Source organism: Echinops telfairi, unplaced genomic scaffold (assembly GCF_000313985.2).
Source record: "Echinops telfairi isolate 266 unplaced genomic scaffold, ASM31398v2 ScPeMD7_3533;HRSCAF=4204_0, whole genome shotgun sequence".
Taxonomy (NCBI): Eukaryota; Metazoa; Chordata; class Mammalia; order Afrosoricida; family Tenrecidae; genus Echinops; species Echinops telfairi.
Window position 1 is genome coordinate 99,031,630 of NW_022107431.1, and position 24,025 is coordinate 99,055,654.

The 24,025-nt window shown below is 42.8% G+C and overlaps 1 protein-coding gene and 1 pseudogene across 1 annotated transcript in view; both read left to right on the forward strand.

Annotated features, from left to right (window-relative positions):
* The window catches only part of IMPG1 (interphotoreceptor matrix proteoglycan 1), a 167,280-nt gene that overhangs the window by 82,807 nt on the left and 60,448 nt on the right, over positions 1-24,025 (forward strand). The window contains exons 9-12 of the mRNA XM_045294325.1: positions 7,284-7,304; positions 8,672-8,904; positions 11,171-11,247; positions 12,077-12,155. Coding sequence (XP_045150260.1) covers positions 7,284-7,304; positions 8,672-8,904; positions 11,171-11,247; positions 12,077-12,155 — 410 coding nt within the window. The remainder of the gene's footprint in view (positions 1-7,283; positions 7,305-8,671; positions 8,905-11,170; positions 11,248-12,076; positions 12,156-24,025) is intronic.
* Positions 2,707-6,882, forward strand: LOC115871012 (annotated as a pseudogene).

Sequence of the window (24,025 nt, forward strand, 5' to 3'; positions counted from 1 at the left end):
ATATGTACATGTCTTTATCGAGAGCTCTATAAATTCCCTTTGCCTCCCTAGCTGAGTTCTTAATCCATGCACTTCCAGGCCTACTTTTTTTTTTTACACTTATAATTTGTTTATTTTTTTGTTTTATTTTATTTTATTTTATCATTTTATTGGGGCCTCGTACAATTCTTATCACAATCCATACATACATCCATTGTGTCAAGCACATCTGTACATTTGCTGCCATCACCATTCTCAAAATATTTGCCTTCTACTTGAGCCCTTAATATCGGCTGCTCATTTTCCCCCTCCCTCATGAACCCTTCATAATTCACAAATTATTATTATTATTTTGTCACCCATGAATCTTTTGGTACTATCTTGTCTTCGACTCATTGTATAAATCCTGATTCACAACTGGAGAAGTACTTTTATATCAATGACTTCATTTGATTCTCTACACACAGTTGGGAAGTAGTTAGAACATCTATTATTAATGCATTTATATGGATGAACAGTAAAAGGTTCACTTTAATGCTTGCTTTATCTTTTACAGCAAATGTGGGAAACAATGAACAATCATTAAATCTACTTTGAGGGTATAGTAGTCAAAGGCTCGTACACAAGTAGTCATAGCAATTTTATTTGTAAGAACTGGAAGCAATCCAAATGCCCACCAACAGAGTAATAGATAAACAATTGTGGTGTGTACAAAGAACAGAGAGTCACTAGGCAAAAGAACGAGCTATTGGAAGACACAACAACACAACACTGATGCATCTCAAAATAATTCTGTGGAGTAAAGGCAGAAAGGAATGCATGGGGAGGCCATCTACACAAAACTCTAGAAAATGCAAACCAATCTACAGGGGCAGAAAGCTGGTCAATAACTGGAGAGAGTAAAGCGGAGGGGGCAAAATGGGGTGTTCAAAAAAGAGGCGAGTGAGCTTTTGTGACTATTACGCATGTTCACTATCTTGATTCTGATGGTTTCAAAGAGATTGTCCACAGAGATATTTGTAAAAATTGCACGTGTAATTTGATACATATTTCACACATATGCATGTCAAATGTATCAAAGTGCACATCTTAAACATGTAATATGTGAATTCACATCTTATGTAAATTCGCATTTTATATGAATTGTGTGAATAAAGCAATGCAAACAACAAGAATCTCAAGGGAGCAGGATCACACAAGAGGACTGTGTTCGCCCAGAAAGACTGGTCTCCCACACAGCTACTAGGAGAAAGCAAATGCTTTGTTGGTTGCTCTAGCAGGAAGACCCTTCTCAGAGGGCAAGGTTAGTTAGACAGCTGTTGATTCTCCCTGGTGCCCACAGCAGTCGGGTGCAGTGGAGGCCATTTCCCTCATAGTACACCTGGGCGTGGAAACTGGACGGATTCACAGGCCAGACAGAAAGAGCAGTGATGCTAATCTTATATACATTCAGTGTCTGTTGGCAACTGTTGTTTAAGATGTAAAATTTAAAAATTGAATACATTTTCTGAATGAAATTCATACGTATTTATGCATCTGCTCATAGAGGCCTAACAAAGCCCATCGCATCAAGTTAATTCTGACACATAGGGATCCTATACTGGGTTTTCCAGAATGTGAATTTTGACAGGAGCAGACAGCATCATCTTTCTCCATTAAAATAATTGTTGGGTTTGAACTATCAACCTTGTAGTTAAGCAGCCTAATGCACATTGTCACTATCAAACTCTCCAAACTAACTGCTATCGAGGCAATGCTGTCTCACAGGGACCCACCTGTGGGTTTCCAAGGCTGTAGCTGTTCACGGGAGTCGCAAGCCCAGCCCAGTCTTTCTTCCTCTGAGCTGAAGTGGTTTCCGAAAGAACCGTGTGGATCGCAGCCCGACACTGCTGGTGTCACTAAGGCCTCGATCATGGTTAGATGGAAATCACCAGAGGCTTTTTCCCTGTGTGAACACTGCAAATGAAATTTGGGCTTCCACTGTCATCCATAGCCTTCTGCAAACCAGAATCTCATGGTTTAACCTCTGATATTATTCTCTCCTCTGGATTTGGATCATATCATTTCACGCCCTTGGGTCACGGATGTTGGTGTGGTTCTTCCAGGTAGGCTTGATTGCTTTCTTCTTCTTAGGGTCTTAGTCTGGAAGTGCCCCTTGAGTGATCCTGCTGGTGTCTGAAACACCAGTGACAAAGCTTCCAGCATCGCAGCACCACACAAGTCTCCACAATACGACAAACGGACAGACAAGTGGGGTCTCTGTGCATATAAATACACTTCCAAATACACTAAAATACTTTAATTAGTATAATAATACTATAGTAAAATAAAAGTAGTAACTACAAATGAGACAGTACTTTGTATGCATGTATAGGTAGACGTCACTGTAAAATCGAGTAGCTCTAAAGCATCATTTTCACTGATGTCTAACCGCTGTTGATTGCTAACATCAACTACAGCTGACACTGCACCCCTGAAAGCATGCACAAATGTGGACATAATTTGTTCCACACTCCTGTCATATTTGACTGCTTCCTTTCATCCTGAGACTCATCAAAGCAGTTTAATGACACCAGAAATGTTATGTAACTCCCTTACGCTCATAGAACTCCCTTACGCTAATCACATCATTTGGGGGTAGCCCTGAATGCTTGGGAGATGGCATGCCATAAATAAGACATCTTAAAACAGGCTCTGACAGCCTGATCCATCTGCTGATGTAGCAACATGATGTTGCAGAGGTAAAAATATGACCTTTACACTAGTTGAAGGTCATCCAAAGTGCTTGCATGTTCAGGTGCTTTGTCAACATGAGGAAAATCTTAAAAGGAATTTTTTCAGCCAACCAATAAACGTTCATCAGCAGAGACAAACTGGTTCAAGAATCGATCTTCAGAGATGATGCTTGTAACCCAAGCCTTTGCATTTTCCTTCCAAATAACAAGAAGCATGCCTTCAGAACAAGGTAACGTGCCCTCAAGTGCACCCTCAGTGGCACACAAAAAAAAATGGAGTCATGGTGCTTTAGTGGGTTATGATTTGAGCTATTAACCACAGGTCAGCAGATTGAACCCACGAGTTACTCGGCAAAAGATGAGACTTTCTACATCTGTAAAGATTTACAGTTCTCAGAACTCCACAGTGGTAGTTCTATCCTGCCATATAGGGTCAAACATGAGTCAGAATTGACTGGATGACAGTGGGTTTTTGAGTTTGATATAAGGACTTGAGATTAAAATCCCTGGATACCTTACCCCCAACTAATAATGTAATTCTTATGTGCCATATGTACATCTTTCCATGCCATATGCCCTGGTGCATTTTGCCCTCTTTTGAAATATAGGCTATTTCAGGCATTTTCTCCCCAAAGCAAGTCACTAGCAAATAACTTCCATCCTCAATAGCTTTTTTCAGCCTTTCAGGAAAATTACTCATAGGACCTACACCAGCACTACTGCTTCACCCAGCACCTTAGGTCATATAAATCGTCGCCTCTTTGAAACAAAGGAGCCAACCCCTCTGCTAACAAACTCGTCATTACAATCACCTTCACTTGTTGCACCTGCAGCTTTATACTGCTGAAAAGTCTCCAAGCCTTTTCTTGTGCTAAATTTAGTAAGGCTAATAGGTATATTGTGCTGATTTTGGTCATCTAGTTAAATTGATAATTTAGTTAAATTATCAATCACTTTTCCATTTCAATTAATAAACCACTGCATTTCTTAGTAATGCTGATCCTGTTCATCAGGGCAGTCTTTCATAGGCTCCATTGTTCTCACTTTATCCTTTAAAATTGTTGACTGCCTGTAGCTTAACACTTTTCCAATGTTTGATGGCATTGCACCTCTATCTGGCAGCTTCCTGTCAATGTACTACTACAACTAGTTTGCTCTCTAGCAAAATTTTGTTTGTGTGTGATACTAGTGATATTGCTTTATAACTTCCACATTCTATTTGGTCACCTTTCCTTGAAATGGTCACAAATATGGATTTCTTCTACTCAGTTGGCCAGGTAGCTGTCTTCCAATGTCTTGACACAGATGAGTGAGTCCTTCCAATGCTTATGAAACACTTCCATTGATATTCAGTCCATCCCCAATGCCCATTTTTTGCCATTGTGTTTAGTGTACCATAGACATCTTCCTTCGATGCCATCAGTTCTTCACCATGTGCTACTGAATTTTACCAATTCTTTTTGGTAAAATTACTTTGTATAATCTTTCCATGCTAGGTACTAGTTGTCTGCAAATCAGATCTTTTTAACCCTGTACTGCCATACAGGGTGTAAGAAATCCATTTATAAAATGTTATTGAAAAACCTCCCTGGCAGTGGAGACCCAAAGCCCATCTGTAAGCAACTGTACATCCCCTTACAGAAGGGTCTCAGGGAGGAGACGAGCAGGTCAGGGTGCGGTGCACCAACGATGAAACATACAACTTTCTCTAGTTCTTTAATGCTTCCTCACCCCTACTATCATGATCCCAATTCTACCTTACAAATACAGTTAGACCAGAGGATATACACTGGTACAGATAGGAACTGGAAACACAGGGAATCCAGGACAGATGAACCCCTCAGGACCAGTGGTGAGAGTGCCGATACTGGGAGGGTGGAGGGAGGGTGGGGTGGAAAGGGGGAACCGATTACAAGGATCTACATATAACCTCCTCCCTGGGGGATAGACCACAAAAAGTGGGTGAAGGGAGACATCAGACAGTGTAAGGCATGACAAAATAATAATTTATAAGTTATCAAGGGTTTGTGAGGGAGGAGGGGTGGGGGGAGGGGAAAAATGAGGAGCTGATACCAAGGGCTCAAGTAGAAAGCAAATGTTTTGAGAATGATGATGGCAACAAATGTACAAATGTGCTTGACACAATAGATGGATGGATGGATAGTGATAAGAGTTGTATGAGCCCCAGTAAAATGATTTTTTTTTTAAAGAAAGAGAGAAAGAAAGCCAACCTCCCTAGAACTACTGCCACCCAAAATGTAAGATGCACAGGGCTATATTTGTGGCCTCTGTAGGAAAAATTTGAAGAATTCAAGGAGTTTAACAGGAAAGTCAAAAGTGCATGTGATCTTTGAACTTAGGCTCAGATCCTAATCAGAAATATAATATAATGATGTTTATTTAACTAAGATTCATCTTAGTCTTAGAATATTCAACTAGATTCTCGTGTTAACAATGTACATGTTTCCACTGAGTCGTGTTCAAAGCTCCGTGGTTCTTTCTGTCTGAGTTTCATTCTCACCATCAATACGAATCTACTCAACACTGGCTGGCTGCAGAACCTAGGGGACCAGATGGCCAAGCCCTGTAACAGCAGCAGCCTGGCTGGTCCCTCCATCAAGGACAAGTCTTTCACGGCCTTTTACTTCCCCTTCAGCAGTGGGTTTCGGCAATGTCTTTCCTCATCCCAACCCGGAGAAGGTCTTCTCCGACTGTGTGATATTCATTGGCTCATTTACGTCCGCATCTTCGGCTGTCACCCAACGGCTACACTCAGGTACTGCGCGCTAACACACGGAGATGCTGCCGGTGCGCGCGGGCCTCTGCTCCTGCACCAAAGACATCGAGGTGAATATGGTGCTGAAGGGCTTCCCCAGTGCCTGCAAGCTGATGTCTGCCTGCACCTCCAGCGCCAAGAGCAGCCTGCCTGCGGGCCCTAGCCATGAAGTTCAAGACTACCCTTGCACCACCTGGGGACACGCTAGTGCATGCAGGGGACCTGCTCGCTGTCCTCTACTCTGTTCCCGGGACTCTATTGAGATACTGCGGGAGAAGTGGCTGTGGCCCTACAAGGGAAAAAGGACATCTTTACAGAGCCCCTGAGCTTGTCTGCATGGCCCCTGCGAGGCCCAGGGCCACCTGGGCACCCTCACCTACTGCGACCTGCACTGGAGTCATCACGACGACTTACTCCAGATGCTGGACATGTCACCTGAGTTCTCTGACCACTTCTGGTCCAGCCTGGAGATTACCTGCCACCTGCGAGCCACTAACGTGATCCCTGGTTCTCGGCAGCACAGAGCTTGAGGGCTTCAGCCGGCAATGCAGGCGCAAGCAAATAGGCAAGGACAGGGAACAATCAGGGGAGGTGTCGTCCCTGGGGTCTGGCCAGGCAGGGACAGGGCCAAGTGGCCAGGGCCAGCCAGAGGGGACAATGGGGGAGAGCCCATCTAGTGGTCCCTCCAGCCCTGCGAGCAGTGAGGATGAAGGCCAAGGCCGGGGTTGCAGCCCTCTGCGCCTGCTGCCTTCTCCAGCCTCACCCTCCTGGAGGGCTGCCCAGGGAGGGGCCCTTGGGTGAGGATGGTGAGAAGCACCGTGACACTTGTAACCCACTATCAGGAACCTTCTCAGGAGTGTCCAACATCCTCAGCTTCTAAGGGGACAGTCGGGATACGAGGAGCAGGAGCTCCCTCGCTGCCTTGCTACCATCGCCACCACCCCCAGCCTCCTCACTACCCCCTTTTCAGCCCAGGCGGAAAGGCGTGGAGACTCCAGAGCCAGCTGAGTGCGGACATGGCTACTGTACTACAGCTGACAGATGGCAAGGCTCTGCCTGCCGACAGTGCTGTGACCTCCCAGGGACCTGGTCTCACCTCCACCTCCTCTCAGACCCATTCCCATCCTCGCTCTGGACTAGCTTTCTCTGGTTTCCCGGTTCATGGCATGTGAGGAACTCCCCCCAGAGCTCCCCCAAGTTAGACCAATGGACCCACCCTTCTTTTTCCCTGCAGGGCCAATGGGGGTCCCTAACCCCCAGCTCCTGCAGAGAATGGCTCAGATCCAGGCAGTTAGTGGGACTGCCCAATGTGGACATAGGGCACATCCAGGCGCCAGGTCTGGCCTAGGCCCCTCTCCTTCAATGCCCAGGCGCTGGTGGCCATGGCTATAGCCCAGCTCCTCCCAGCACTCAGGACCATCTCCTCCCGCAGTCTCCTGGGCCCCAGTGGGAGGAGCAGGGGCAGGGCCTGGTAGTGGAAAGGGGGCTTGTGGTCCCACCCTGTCCTGGGAGCATTAGCGGGTCTAACTGCTCAGAGGCACTGGCCGGGACTGTAGGCACCTCCAGGACTTCTCTGCTATTTACTGCTCTTATTTTTAAAGATCATATAAAGTTCAAATAATTAATGAGATGAAAAATGATGATGAGTAATAAATAATTGTCCTGAACATAACACAAACAAAAGTAACTTGAAGAATGTTTCATTGTTGCATATGCAATGATAATTTGAATATCTAAATTTCATAAAACGTTTTCTCTCCTCTGTATATTCCATTCCGAATGATGACATGAAGACCCAAGAGAGAAAGAGATGGGTAATTTGGAATTATTTTATTTTATGTTGAGAAATGCAGCATATTTTCCTCTATAAATCTGTATGTGCTAACCTAATATAAACAATTTTTATCTAGTATGTATAGGATAAGCCAATGCCCTCTTGGTAGTTTCTTATTTAAATTTATTATATGAGTAATTAATCAATTATTCAGTAATGGGGGAAGCTCTAGTTAAAATCATTATGTGAGTTAAGCAGGTCGACGTTGATTAGCCAGCTAAAAGATTATTCTATAAGATTCAAAGTTTAAGAGAAAAGCATATATCTATGCTACAAGAATGCTTCTTAAATGCCATTTGATAGGAAGTCGTCTGCCTGAATGCACAGACACACATGAACCAAAATCTGAAAAGAAACAAACCAGGAGGATTCATTTGCACCTTGGTCCCAAGGTCAGTTTGAGTTGTGAAAAGACCCACTATGCCTTGGAGACATCAGTAATAGGGAACAAAGCTTTGACTCCTGTGATTGTCTAGTGAAATAATGAAGTGAGACTCAGGCTGATTGTACAGCCTAAATAACTGCTAGCGATACACATTATCAGTTCTTGTGACCTCTACAACACTTCCACATCCTTCGGCGTGGATGGATGGTGTGAACACAAAGGTGAAACCTAGAGGATAGAGCTATAAAGAACTCTGCTTCATTTTTATATGCAAAAAAGGCGTCAAGTTAATAAATAACAAAAATAATTAATCAGGTACTAGTCTCCTTTCTCCGTATTCTAATATGTCATTTTAAAAGCAACTCAAGAGGAGGGGGGTGTTTCTGTTTGAGTTGTAGTCTTTTAATTTAAAAAAAACTTCTTGGAAAAAATGTGCACCAGAAATTTCCCTATGATCTAAATTGTTTTACTTGGTTACAATATGTAAATAATATTGATCTACTGCTATAACATAAATTGCTATTTCCTCAAAAAAAAAAAAAGCTGCCATCAAGTTTATATCAACTCATAGACCTTCCTAAAGGTCTTTCTTTCTTTCTGGAAGAATTCATCCTGCACATTGGTTTCATTTACCTATAAGACAACCAGAAACGCTGGTTGCTATCAACAAACTTTTTTCCATAAAAGCCTAAATGAAAACTCTGTCACTTCATTCAATTAGTAAGCCCTCTTCAAGTTGAATTTAGCCTACATGATGGTACCTATTTTAGCACATAAGATATATATTTTTCCTACATTTAAAATGTCGAATAAACATTGAAATTAGTTCAGAAATGGTGCATTCTTTATGAACCCATAAGGAAAAATGAATGAATATGCCCTAAAGCTTTGTCGCAATTGAGTGAGTCATTTTGTAAGATACGTACTAATGACTCTGGGTGTGATGTGTCTGCTGTCCACAGTCCAAACTTCATAGAGGTACAACTTATGACCATCTTCAGGATGGAAAATCCAGAAACAAAGAGCCCTGCAGATTACCTCCTGCCTTTGGATTCCAACAAAATTGAAAATCATGGAATCATGGAGAACAAACAACCAGGAATTTCTCCCATAACTACAGAACTCAAAAAGCTGATCAGCAGAGCATTCGAAGAAGACCAGTCCTTGGACATGGGGACAATTCAGTTCATTGATGGTGAGTTGCTGGTCTCGTATTTCTGGGTTTATCTTCATGCTGGTCAGGTGATAAAGCTGTGTGAATGCTTCATTGCTCCTGTCATGTTAACTGGACCTTGCACAGTTACTGTCGCAGGTACATCACAAACAGTAACTTTCTGCCTTAACTCACTGCCTCTTTGGGTTTCATCTGATAAGCCTTTGGTGACCTTCACAATAAGAGCAGCTCTAGTTGAGTATCATGGTCAACCATTGGACAAAGCACAGTGAAGAACCATGGAGAATTCAGTTCTTGGCACAACCCAAGCTGAATCCCTCCTCTATATGACCCAAGTCCCAGCAGGAAACAGGTTGTGTTAGGTACCACCAAGTCAGTTCTGTACCATAGCAACCGTATGCACAACAGATCAAAACACCGCCTGATCCTGTGCCAGCCTTACAATGGTTCCTATGCCTGAGCCCATTGCTGCAGCCACTGTGTAATTCATCGCATTGGGGGCCTTCCTCTCTTCCCTGCCCGTCTGTTTTACCAAGCATGATGACCTTTCCAGGGACCGGTCTCTCCTGGCAACATGTCCAAAGTCTGTGAATGAAAGTCTCACCATCTTTGCCTCTGTGGAGCACGCTAGCCATACTTCTTCCAAGACAGACCAGTTTGCCCTTTGAACAGCCATGGTACTTTCAATATTCTCCTCCAGCACCACAAGTCAAATGCATCCATTCTTCTTTGCTCTTCCTTATTCAATGTCCAAATTTCACATGCAAAAGAGGCAATTGAAATAGCTTGGCTTGGGTCAGGGGCGTCTCAGTCTTCAAAGCAGCATCCTTGCTTTTCAGAAGACAGGTGGTGTGCCCAAATTAGGATAATTTTGTATAATAAAAATATTGTCCCAGGCTTAAGAAATTAGCCCTTCATTTATAGAGACCCAAATAAATGCATTTACATATATAAATATATTTATATATGATAATGGGAAAATAGATCTATGTGCATAGATGTATAGGTTTGGTATTAAGGGAGCATATGGACATTGGGCCTCTACTCAAGTACTCCCTCAATGCAAGAACACTTTGTTCTATTAAACTGGCATTTGATGATGCTCACCTTCCTGACATGATCGCTGAAGACAAATGGGTGCATAAGCAAATGTGGTGAAGAAAGCTGATGGTGCCCTATCAAAAGCTATAGCATCTGGGGGTCTTAAAGGCTTGAAGATAAACAATCGGCCATCGAGCTCAGAAGCAATAAAGCCCATGTGAAAGAAGCACACCAGCCTGTGTGATCACGAGGTGTCAAAGGGATCAAGGATCAGGCATCAAAGAACAAAAAATCACATCATTGTGAATGAGGTTGAGTGCAGAGTGGGGATCCAAAACCCATCTGTAGGCAACTGGACATCCCCTTACAGAAGGGTCACCGGGAGGAGACAAGCCAGTCAGGGTACTATGTAGCAACGATGAAACATACAACTTTCCTCTAGTTCTTTAATGATTCCTCCCCCTCTCCACCACCACCACCACTATTATAATCCCAACTCTACCTTACAAATCTGGCTAGACCAGAGGATTTGCACTGGTACAGATAGGAACTGGAAACACAGGGAATCCAAGACAGATGAACCCCTCAGGACCAGTGGTGAGAGTGGCAATGCTGGGAGGGTGGAGGGAAAGTGGGGTAGAAAAGGGGAACCAATTACAAGGATCTACATATTACCCCCTCCCTGGGCTACGGACAACAGAAAAGTGGGTGAAGGGAGACATCGGACTGTGTAAGACATGACAAAATAATAATAATTTATAAATTATCAAGGGTTTGTGAGGGAAGGGGGCGGGAAGGGAGGGGGAAAATGAGGAGTTTATGCCAAGGGCTCAAGTAGAAAGCAAATGTTTTGAGAATGATGATAGCAACAAATATACAAATGTGCTTGACACAATGGACGTATGTATGGATTGTGATAAGAGTTGTATGAGCCCCCAATAAAATGATTTTTTTAAAGAAAAGAAAAGAGCCCTAGTGGTGCAATGGTTAAAGCATTCCTATGTGCCCATCTAGCAGCCAGCAGCTAGATGTGGATGTCTGCTTCCAGACACTGCTGCCTGCGAAACCTTATGGGTCCGTTCTACTCTGTCCATGCAGGTCAGAATCAATTCTGTGGTACACAGCAGCAGCAGCAACATTCTTTAAGAACAGGTTATTGCTACTTTCTCCCACCTATTCTATTTTACTGTCCACTACCAAAGAAATAAAGAAGAAACAACCAAACCTTGTGATTTTTCACCCACAGACACCACGGGGTCATTGACAGGCTCTGCTGCCAACATGCAACCCGAGTTCTCGACGACCCTTGCGGGTCCCACAAAAGTGAGTTTAGGGTCTCTTTGTCCTTCACATGTCCACCAAAACTCCCTTTACGGTCTGAAAAATTCCCTTTGCAATGCCAATTATGATTATTTTCTGAATAAGCAGTATCAGTTAAACTACTTCCAGAATCTGCCTTAATAAAATATCTGAATACACAGTATCGGTTAAACTACTTCCAGTATCTGCATTAATAAAATAATGCAATTTCGTCTTGAAATACCCTAAAATTCACAGCTTCCTGCAATTTATTTAGATCTTTGTTTTGATTAGTGTTAGATTTTATGTCTGCTTTTGATAAAACACATTATCAAAAACTGAAAAGAATCATTAGAGCAAAAGATATTATTTATCTTTGACCTTCAAAACTCAATGTCAACATAGGCATACTTAATAAATTTGTTTTTAAGTTTCAAAGTCTTATCTAAATATTTGTTTGAGGAAGTTTTGAGTACAAAGTAATGCTCTAGAATATAAAATAATAAGTTCAGTCATTCATTTTCATATTTCATTTAAAGTTAAACTCAATTTATGCCCAAAGCTGTCGTGATGCTCAAAAGAAAGGCGCCAGGATTTCAAACATTCACCCACAATTCCAAGTACTTGAGTTACATTCATCCAACTCCGGCCTATTTGGTGAGCCAAGAAGCCAACAGAGCATTCTGTGCCCCTGGCTCATTGTGTGCTATCCTTCTATAACCACCTTTCTGCTTCAGAATCTTCTTCGACAGTGAACTATCAAATGATATAATTTAATTTGAATGAGAAAAATACAGTGTACAACCATAAACTATTCCTTCTCAATATCTGTCTTGCTAAATTTATTCTTTAGGATGCTGCTTTGAGTTCAGAACTTCCATTTGATCAATCCAGGTATGAGACAGTTGACAGAACCGAGCATGACTTACGAGGTAAGTCTCTTCCCACCAAATCTATGTTAGCTGCTAACATCCCCCTTGGGGAATCCATCTTTGTCACTACCTCATAGACCGGTGACAACGTCTTTTCTGCTGCTACAGGAATGTAGCATCATTTGCCTACACCAGCACTTCCAATGGAAGTTAACAGTTAGTGGAACCAGCCTCCTCTAAATAGGACCAAACTGAAAACAAAACTCACAGCCATGAGTGGATTCCAACTCGTAGTGATCCTGATTGTCCAGGCAGAACTGCCCCTGTAGGTTTCCAAGACTATAACTCTCTTTACAGGTGTAGAAAACCTCATCTTTCTCCCAAAGTGTAGCTGGAAATTTCGAATTGCTAAGCTTGTGGTTAGCAGCCCACAGAGTTACAGGACACCACCATGGCTGCAGCAGGTGCACACCTTAAAGAGCCTTACTTTCACTCTAGCTCTGACAGCCTTGTCCTAGGGATCGAGTGAAGAAAACTCAAACCACAGGAGCCCCAAATGCTACCCACCCAGAACAGCAATCTCTTCTTGGTTTCCAAACTCAGAGTCTGTCAGGAGATGGTAGCTCAAAGGTCCAACTGTGATAGGCAGCAATGAAAACAGGTGGATTGATCCTTTACAGTCGATACATAAACAATTTCTTTACACCACATATGAAGAGAAAGCTATTGTGTAAAGGCTGACTTTGATATTGTCTAATCTGTTAACAATGTGTTTCTTTAAGGAAAACTAGCTCAAATGTATTGATAAGGAAGGGTGTGCTTTAACTCGAAAGTACTTTGGGTTCTTTTTTTCATTTCTGAGAATGTTAATTTTTGAGGCAATATCATCAGTCTCACGGGTTAAGAGAGAGCTTCGGCAATAGATGAAAAGAAAAATAAATTATCTGCAGCAGAGTCGTCCTTTCATGCCACCAAGGGCCCCTATGCTTTCTGGTTCACAGATCTCTCTGGTAATGCTACAAATGTACACGTCTCTAGGGACACACAGATCCAGAATAGACATCTGATAAAGATGTATAAGAATTTTAAGTGCAGATGCCAGATGCAAGCTGTTGTAACTTGTATTTTTCATAGGATTGTTATTTTGTTAGGTTTGAGCTTGCATTATAAAATTCTACAGGCTTTAAGTGTTCCACCTCAACCCTATCTTTTCCATAAACTCTGTACAATTATTAGTATGCAGGTTTATGGCATGCAAGATTTTTCAGAAATGCATAGTATATAGAGATGATAGCCAATCCAAATACACTAATTGGAATTGGCTTACATGATTACCAGTGAATAAATGTTCATTGCATGATACAATTACCTGTTATCACATTATAAACTACCTCTAAATTTAGTCACTTAAAACATGAGTCATGACCAGAGCAATGAGCATGATTCTACTCTGCTTCATGTTGTGTCAACTGGGGTATCACAACTGGTGCTGAAAATTGACTTCCAAGACGGTCACTTAAATGGGTAGCTAGTGATTGCTTAACTAGAGTTATTGGTTAAGAATCTCATTTCCTCCCTGTAGAAGCTTCTCAACAGGGCGCTTGAGCTTACTCACAACATAGAAGCTGGAGTCAAAGAGCCAATACTCTACGGAAAGAAAAAGCTGCCAATCTTTTGAGGGCCCAGAAACACATACTTTTCTCCCATTCTAATGACTAGACAGCCATAAAGTCTTTCTTGATTCAAAAGGTGGGAACATATATCCTGTCTCACGAATAGGAGCCATATCAAAGAATTTCAGGTAAATTATAATCTATCATAATCCACATCAACCATTCTTTCAACACCTATCTCATTTAAGAGTGGGTTCCCAAAAAGCACACCAAAACTTTTGGTTAAATAATTGGTATTATTGCTCACTGAATTCATCCCTTTCATTAAGATATAATAACATCTTATAATACAATCAGCATTTCAAGTAGGCTAATAAAAAGAATATTAACCAATGATAACAGCATTATTATATTTTAATTGCTTTACTGTTCTTATTCTATTTAGACATTCCTTCCATTCATCAATACACCACAGAACACTGCACCTGAAAGGCTCTTAGAGATAGTCTAGTTAAACCAGTTTTTCACAGATGAGAAAATCCAGGAAAGAGATGTGAAGAACCTTGTGCAAGGTCACACTGTAATGGTTCCGGAGTCAGGACCCTCATTAATTTCCCTTCACATAGATACTTAAGTTGAACTTAAGGATCTTCCATCCTTCAAAGCTGTTCCCTCCAGCTTGCTTTGCTCTCGGCCCACAGCCTACTTTCGCTAGTTCACTACCCTGGCGTTTTTGAATCCTCTCCACTATCTCCCCTCTTAATCATCACAGTTACAGCTCTCACCACAAATTAGAGATACAACTTTGACCCACACCACAGAGGGCCTCCTAATTAGTCGATTCAGCAGCTTTGTTTCCAGCACTGTCTAGACTCTTGATTTCCAGCCCCGTCTTGAAGTGCCTTCGTTAGGCTTCCACAGAGAAACTCCTTGTCAGATCTTCATCCTAGTTCCCGCACTGCTCATCCTCCTAAAGGCTCTTATTAGATTTTGGCGGGTCTCACTTATTAAAATGTTACCTCATCGGCAGGCTTGGCAATAAAGGAAAGTTCTATTAATCATGCAATTCTAGGTCTTCGTGCTTACAAGATGGAAACTGCTTAGCAGAAAGAAATATAAAACTCCTGTGGATCCTCATAAAGAGAACGTAGTGAGCTGTGGGAACAATATCTGGTCTGCATCAGCTTTGCTACCGTGTGCGCCCAGTGTCAAGGTCTTTCTCAGTGGCCCTCACAGGACACGCACCGTAATGTGCCAAAGCGCGCGCCATTGCTCTCTGCAGTTCTGCCAGTTCGCCGCACTTTGGGGTGTTACAGTGCCTAACAGAAGCGTGTATAAAATTCATTCAATGCTCCCTAAGTAAAAATCCTATCTTATAACTGAGCTGGTGATTAGTATTGCTGATTCTGATCTAGAATCCAAACATGCTATGTTGCCAATTAAGAGCAGATCCACACGCTTTCCTAAACAGCCCAGCCAGCAAGAGGGAAGACATCTCTCTCTCTCTTTAAAAAAAAAATCATTTTACCTGGGCTCATACAGCTCTTATCACCATCCATGGTGGGAATGATATCTCTTAATGAAAAGTAAAGAACCTACCAAAAAGCATCCCGGATTAAAAGGCACCCACTTCCGCACGGAAATGAGCAAAAGGAGAGCGCTCGGAGCCACACGACCGCTTCCCTCTGCTAGAAGAGAGTTTCTTCTGGGCTTCACCCATGCACAGGCACAATGACAGCCAGCGCTCCCAAGTTCTGAGCCATGGTAATACTGAGATAATTTTAGCACGAAGAATGTTAAGGTTAGTGTCACTAAACGCCCACCAAGCCATTAAAATCTCAGCAAAGTGCTCATAGAAATCTCTCAGCTTATTCAGTTGAATTTAGCAGCTAATCCCCTGAGATAAAGTACATACAAAATATGCCTGTACAAAACTAAATGAATCAGTATGGGGTATAGAATTTGGAAGTCTTCTATTATAAACAGTTTTAGGAGAGGTGATCTCAAGCCATTCTTTGATTCTGGCTGAGAGTGACCCAATGTAGGATTTCCAAGACTAAATATTTGCCAGAGCAGACAGCCTCATCTTTCTCCCTCAGGCAGTTGGTGGGTTTTGAACTGCTAGCCTTTTGGTTATCAATCCAGTTTAAAAACATTCCTATTTCATAAAAAATGGGTGCTAAAGCATAAAATAGAAAATGCCAAATTCTATCCTTCACATATGGGTATTCAACTTCTTCAAAAATAGCATTAAATCATTAAAATATTGTGTTGTGTTCTAAGCAGCATGGAGCATAATATTGCTATTTTAGCTCATCGGGTTAATCAAGAGAAAAATTGTGTAAGGCCTTCTCTCAAATTATGGGCTTTTCACTTGCTAGACATTTAAAATGTCAGGCTGGTCTCTTAGCAAACAAGATTTTAAAACGTGGTTTAGCAAATGTAGGCATAGCTATTCCACAATTGGACAGTGTTTTGTCTTGTCTTCTCCTATAAGGGAAACCTATTAAAATCAGCATGCTTCCCATTTTTCTCCATCTGACAGCAGCCTTTGACTCCCTGGAAAGGAATCTGTGGGATGAGCTAAACAAAGACAAGCCCACCACGACTGCTCCAGGAGGTCAGAGACTGGTCCCAACTGGCGCCCAGCCAGACGCTTAGCCATGTATGAACTATATGTTGAATGAATTGAAGGAGTACGTGAATTTATATCATACTGCATCCATGAAATTCAGAGTTAATGAGAATAATCTGATGTTTTCTTTGTCTCTGGCAACAGAGAAGCTCAGAGCCAAATCTAAGGCCTAGGAAGAGTATTCTGCCATAAATTCTGGTTATACCACTGAAAATCAACTTTCACGCACTTAGATCTTTGTGCAACTTTCTTTCTCATTCTTGAGATATACCTTCCTTGTTTGAATGTGGTAACTTCCTGTTGCTGTTAGTTGTCAAGTCTATTCTGTCCTATGGCAACTTTGTGTGTGCAGAATACAACTGCTCTCAGTGGGATTCCCATGAAACAGACTGTTGGGCCTGATGTCCAAAGTGCCTGCAGTGGTGCCGAAACACCAACCTTTAGCTAGTCAAGCTCTGAACCAGTATGCTATCCAGGGACTCCTTAGTAAGGCCATCTCTGAATTAGGACCAATTTACTACAGCTCTTATTTGCCTTTTAAATTATGTTAATTGCCCGATTTACAACAGATTCTTCATTACAATCATCTTCCCTGGAAGCTTCTTAAATCATGGAAAAGGCTTCAAACCTTTTCTTGCGCTAAAGCAGGTGAGAATCTTTATTTTTTTTAACCAAGCACCATTTGGTTATTTATAATATCATTCAAGGGCCATACATTTAATTAACTCACCCCTAATGTGGTGACTGAACCTGCTTCTCTTTGATGAGGCATAGGATGTTAGCTAGTATTAAATATACAAGAGCCTTCTATGGTCTGCAGGCTGGGCATTCCCTAACTATGTCTATATCCTGCCACCACCGCTACCCTGCCCCCCAAAAAACCACCTCAGTGCCCGCCAGTTGATTCTGATTCATAGAGACAGAGTAGAACTGACCCCTTGGATCTCTGAGACTTTAAATCTTTGCTAAAGCAGAAAACCTCATCTTTCTCTCACAGTTCAGCTGGGGGGTTCAAACCACTGACCTTTGGATTAGCAACTCAAAGCGCAGCCCATTATACCACCAGGGCTCCTTTTCCTTGCACTAAAACAAGCTAAATAAGAATTATGCACCTGGTCAGACTTAATTACACATCCTTAAAGACACAGTTTGTACACTTAAGAGTAGCTGTATGGGCAAGAGCTCACACAACAGTGAATCCAGGACAGATAAACCCCTCAGAACCAATAATGAGAGTAGTGATACCAGGAAGGGAAGGAGAAGGTGGGGTGGGGGGGTGGGGGGGAGAGGGGAACAGATCATAATGATCAACATATACCCCCAGGGGGACAGACAACAGAAAAGTGGGTGAAGGGAGTCAGTGGTCAGTGTAAGAATGAAAAAAATAATAATTTATAAATTATCAAGGGATCATGGGGTAAGGGAGAGGGACAATGAACTGATACCAATGGCTCAAGTCGAAATAAAATGTTTTGAAAATGATGATGGTAACATATGTACAAATGTGCTTCACACAATGGATAGATGTATGGATTGTGATAAGAGCCCCTCAATAAAATGATTTTTAAATAATAATAATAAAATATATCAAAACCCCGCCCCCCCCAAAAAAAGAGTACCTGTATGGCTAAGACATGGGTTAAACAGAAAGCAAAAACTAATGAAGCTCTAGAAAGGTGCAAATGTGGAAGTCCTGCACAGAAAGAAATGACACATCAAATTTGAGTTTAAATTGATCCGCTGGCTGTAGTGTGAAGAACTGACCAGAGGGGGTAAATACAAGCAATTAGGAGAGTCTTATAATCCAGGCTTGGATCTGAGTGATAGAATGGAAAGATGGGCAGAAGTGACTTTAACTGAGTGGCATTTAAGAGGTAAGACCATTTGAAGAATTCTGAAACCAGGCATGGGCTCAGCAAGCAAGTGTGGCCAGTTGAAGAGCAATGTCTGCCGGGGCTCCCGTGGTGGGAAGTAGTAACATGCATAGGAGCCCTAGTAGCACAGAGCTCACATGTTGGGCTGCTAAAGGCAAGGTGGGCAGTTCAAATCTACCATCCACTCCTCGGAACAAAGAGGGGGCTTTCTACTCTCATAAAGAGTTACAGTCTCAGGAACTCAGAGGGCATTCTACCCTGTCCTCGAGAGTCACTAAGTCGCCATCTATTGATGGCAGTAAGTTTGGTTAGTTTTTTGAAGTAATATGCAGTTTCTCTACTAGGTCTGTATTCTGGTTGGGCCACATATCTCAGATACCCAGATGTTGTCCTTCTATTCTCTTGTCAAAGAAGCCCTGGTGTCACAGTACTTAAGTGCTCAGGTGCTACTCAAAAGGCCAGGGGTTCAAAGCCAGCAGCTTCTCCATAGTGGGCTTCCATAAAGATCTTAGGCTTGGAAACCCTGTAGGGAAGTTCCACTCCATCCTGCAGGGTCACTTGGAGTCCAAATCAACTCCAGGGCAATGAATTATTACCCCTTTATAACCAGTCTTCATGCCCATGCTCACAGGGCGGGCAGGTGGGGGAAATTCCTATCCTGGGGTATAAGGATGGCCAAATACATAACACCCAATACTGGACACATGAGAGCAACGGCAGCTTATTTAGCACATCTCATGGCCATGGGACAAGGGCTCCACCACACAGAAGAAGCAGGGAAGAGGATGACCAAACAGGGTCTGAGGAGGAAGACAACAGGAACAAGTGAGAGGGTTCACATCCTGTTCAAGCAGGCAGAGGTAACTAACGTGTTCAACAATTCCATGGACCAGCAGGAAACTGAAGACTGCTACGTTACGCAGTGATAGCAGTGATAAGTGATCCCTGTGATAAGAAGTATTTAGTGCGTAGGGGAGTGGGGCGTCTTATCCATAGGAGCACAAGGCGGGAGATACTGGAGTTAAACTATCTGAGGCCCACCAGGTTGCTGATGTCAAGGCAGCGCTTTATAATAGGTGCAGGTTTTACAATGACACTGGCAAGCACACCCTAGAAGACGCCAGCCTACTTGGTTCTCCGTTCCTTGGCAAGGTCACTTTCCTCACTCCCATCCCTGGCTATTCTTTTTTCAACTCATATTCACACAAAGAGAAGGTCAGGCACACATTCTACACGATGCTTTTGCTTGATCTACCTAGAATTGTACAGAAAAAAGGGAAACCTCGATACATGCGAAGGACTGTGCCCCTCCAAGCTAAATGTAAGGACTCATCCAGATGTGAGCTCTCTTGATAGCCTCCCTGAGACATTCTCTGCAGACTGCTTCACAGTTGCAGCGCAAGGAACAGGTGAAGAGACGCTCACCTCCTGCGTGTCCCCAAATCATCAGTTTGCACCGCAACCACTCAGGAGTGTTTGTTTGGGTTTTGTTTCCGTTTTTGATGTCTGTCATAGTTTTCACTGGTGGGTTAGCAACTGCCGTCCATCCTTCTTGGTTCTCAGAGGGGTCACTGCCACACCACAGAGGGGCATTTGTCTCTTGCCCACTCTAGCTGAAACGCCAGTGCCTCGGCAGTGCTAGGAAGCCAGCACTCGGCAGCTCTCCGCCAGCATTAGGTGCTGCATAGCACGAAGTACAGCAACCCCCTCACCAAGGACTGAAACCAGGCGCAGTTTTGCATCCTTGACACTTGATGGCACTGAGACAATTTGAACACGCCTGCTGAGCTCTACTTCCTGGACCATCCCTAAGTGGCTGAAGTAGCTTTAAAGACAAGGAGTTCTGTCTTAGTGTCTTAGCATTGATAAACACTTAGGTATATTTTTAAAGTAGGCCCATTTTGAACTTAAAAATCTATTACTCTGCTACTGTGTGTGAACAGTTGAGACATTTTCCAGGGGATAAAAAAAATTTAATGTAGGAAAAAAGAGATTATGAGAACACAGAATGAAGACATGGAGGGCTATGGTTGTCAAAAATGCGCTGATCGCAGACCCCACCACGAGACACAACTGACCCATACCGCTACGGAAAACAACACTGGAGACACAGTGTGGGAATTGTGCCCGATCTGACCCCATCACACTGGGGCGAAACACTAAGGGCATGCAACAAAGCAGCAAGGGGGAGCAAAGCAATAAAGTCCCTGGGGAATACCAAAAATAGACTTTGGGGCCAGGGCATGGCACCCCATCAGACTGACTGGAAAACACTCCTATAGGTCAACAAACAGATCTAGAACTAATTTATAGGCTTTACCTTTATTTTGTCATTTTTGTTGTTGTTGATTTGGGTTTTTTGTTTTCTTTTGGTTTTTTGTTTTACTTTGTCTTGTTTTTTGTGCTTATTATTGTCTCTACATATCTATCTAGATAAGATAGGTGGGCCGACGGTTCAGGGGGACAAGGGAGAGCGGGAGGTGGGGGAAAGAAAGTGGGGTGTCAACAAACCCAGGGACAAGGGAACAACAAGTAATCTAAAATTGATGGTGAGGAGGGCATAGGATGCCTGGTGTGGCTTAATAAAGGGCAATGCAGCCAAGAGGAATTACTGAAATCTAAATGAAGGTCAAACATGATAGTGGGACAAGAGGAAAGTAAAGGGAAATAGAGGAAAGAACTAGGAGGCAAAGGACACTTACAGAGGTCTAAGTACAGGTATGTACATGTGTAAATATATTTATATATAATGATAGGGAAATAGTTCTATATCCATATGTTAAGTATTAAGGTAGCAGACGAACACTGACCCTCTACTCAAGTACTCCCTCAAAGCAAGAACACTTTGTTCTAATAACCCAGCATTCTGTGATGCTCACCTTCCCTAGAGAATCGCTGAAGACAAAATGGATGCACAAATAAATGTGGTGAAGAAAGCTGATGGTGCCCGGCTATCAAAAGATATAGCATCTTGGGTCACAAAGCTTGAAGATAAACAAGCAGCCATCTAGCTGAGAAGCATGTTGATTGGATCAGGTATCAGGCATCAAAGACCCAGAACAAAAAATTGTATCAGTGTGCATGATGAGGGGGGGCATGGAGTGGAGACCCACAGCCCATCTGTAGACAATTGGACATCCCCTTACAGAAGGGTCACAAGGAAGAGATGAGCCATTCAGTGTGCAATATAGCCCCGATGAAAAATACAACTTTCCTCTAGTTCTTTTATGCGTTCTCCTCCCTTGCCCCCCCCACAACTGCCCACTATCGTTAAGTCCAATTCTGCCTTGCAAATCCAGCTAGACCAGAGCATGTACACTAGTACAGATACGAGCTCTTGACACATGGAATCCAGGACAGATAAACCCCTCAGGACCAATAATGAGAGTAGCAATACCAGGAGGGTAAGGGTGCAGGTGGGGGGAGAAATGGGGAACTGATCACAATGATCTACATATAATGCCCTCCCAGGGGGACAGACAACAGAAAAGTGGGTAAAGGGAGTAAAGCGGTTGGTGTAAGACACGAAAAATAATATTTTATAAATTATCAAGGGTTCATGAGGGAGGAAGAGTGGGGGAGGGGGGAAATAAGCTGATACCAAGGGCTCAAGTAGAAGGAACATGTTTTGAAAATGATGATGGCAACACATGTACTAATGTGCTTGATACAATGAATGTGTGCATGGATTGTGATGAGCTGTAAGGGCCCCCAATAAAATGATTTAAAATAAAAAAGATGCAATCCATCTTTAGTATAAGAGTGCATTACATATATGTCTATAATGTTTCCAAGACCTGGGCTTTGGACTAAATTAGAATCTCACACTGGAGAACTCTTAATTACAATTTTAGAGCTTCAACATATTTGTTGCAAGAACACAAAAATATCTCTGAAAAGAAATATTAAGTTCATAGTAGACCACAGCGTACTTTTTCCACTTATTTCCTTTATTGGAAACACACATGATATAGGGAAAATGCAAGTTTATATATGTATGTGCACATATATGTTACATTATCTTGAGGGGTTTTTTATTTCAATTTTTGGTGTCATATTTTTTTCACTTTTGAACTATATAGACTAAGCAGATATATGTTACTATTTTAGTACAGAGAAATGGAAAAATCACTAGGAAGCGCAGGCTTCAGAAAAGCCTCTTTGGAGTTTCATAGGATCCTGAAGGAGCACACTGGTGATGAAATGACTGAAACGCTCAGGTGCTAGCGAACAAGTGGGTGGTTCGACCCACCCAGTGATTCCACAGGAGGACCGTTTGGCTGTCTGCGCCGATGAAGACGGCAGCCTTGGAAACCGTGTGAGGCAGTTCTGCGCCATCCTACAGGCTCACTGGGCGCTAGAATCAGCTCAACAGTGAAAAGAACATTAACCTGGAAATGCATGTCAGTCTCTCTTTCTCTGTGTGTCTCTCCTTCCCCGCCCTCGTCCAGTTCGTCCTCTATGAAAATTCAGTACAAATCAGAGAAGAGAGGATTCCCAACATACATTGGCAAAACTTCCCGAAGTGATTTGAATTGTGATAGAAGCAAGTTAAAGGAACACTTGCTTGTGATTTACAAAAAAGCAAGTCTCTTTATGCATGAAGTCGGCAGGGAAGATACAATTCCAGAATTAGAGCAGGAATCTTCAAGTCATAATTCAACCAACTCATCGGACGCAGAGTGAAGCAGAAGATCTGATGGGATGCCCTCAATCACAATGTAAAAGCGCGCTTGTCCTCAGTGGTCACACACAGTCGGGGTTTGCAGACGTGGAATGAACGCACAGGAGAAGGGAGAGGGCAAGAACTACACACTCTACTATGGAACAAGACGAAAAGGAAGCTTCCCAGAGGGAATCCATGAAAGCAAACTTCCAGGGATGAAGTAAGTTGCGTGGTAAAGTACGGTCTAACCCCTGTCCATAGCAGCCACTTCTCAAGTAATGGGGATATGGGGTGCTCACAGCCACAAGGATTCCCCGATACTGACTACATGAGTAACATCAGACGTAAGCTCTGCTGACAAGCGTTTCTTCTCTTTGACCCACTTTTGGAGTGGCAGGCCCTGACTGTGCAAATGGTTTGAACCCAGAGAGGAAGCAAGAGCAAACAAGGCCACCATGAGACGGGGAGGAAGATGGGTCAACACTGTCTTCTTGTAGAGAATCGCATTGGTGCAGAGGCGTGAAGACGCAGTTCTTTCATGAAGCGCAAGGGGCGTTTCAGCTCTCCTATGGTGATAATAAACTCTGCCATCGCGTAGGTGCAGCTCATCGTGACAATACAGGACAGGGTAGAACTGCCTCTGTGAGTTCCCAAGACTGTCACTCTTGACAGGAGTAAAAAGTCCAGTCTTTCTCCCAAGGAGAGGGTGGTGGTTTCAAACTGCTGACCTTTGGATCACAGCCCCATGCATAACCACTCTACCCACAGGGCTCCGAGCCCTATGGTAGAAACAAAAAGTAATCAAAATTAAAGACTCCTAGTCATTGAAAGGAGACTTGTGTAGTGTGGTGGTGAAGTACTCAATAGCTAACTAGAGGTCAGTGGTTTGAACCCAGCAGCCCCTCCTCAGGAAAAAGATGCGGAAGTCTGCTTCCATAATATTATAGCTTTGGGAATGCTTTAGGGACGCTCCACTCTGTCCTATGCAATCCAATGAGGACGTTTCAACTCATAACAACTCTACATGCAGTGTAATAATGCTTTGAAATTTTAGTTTGAAATAGCTCCAATTGGAAACTATTAAAATGTATATTTTTAAAAGGTCAAACTTCAGAATTATCTTCTGAAAATAGAAATTTAGC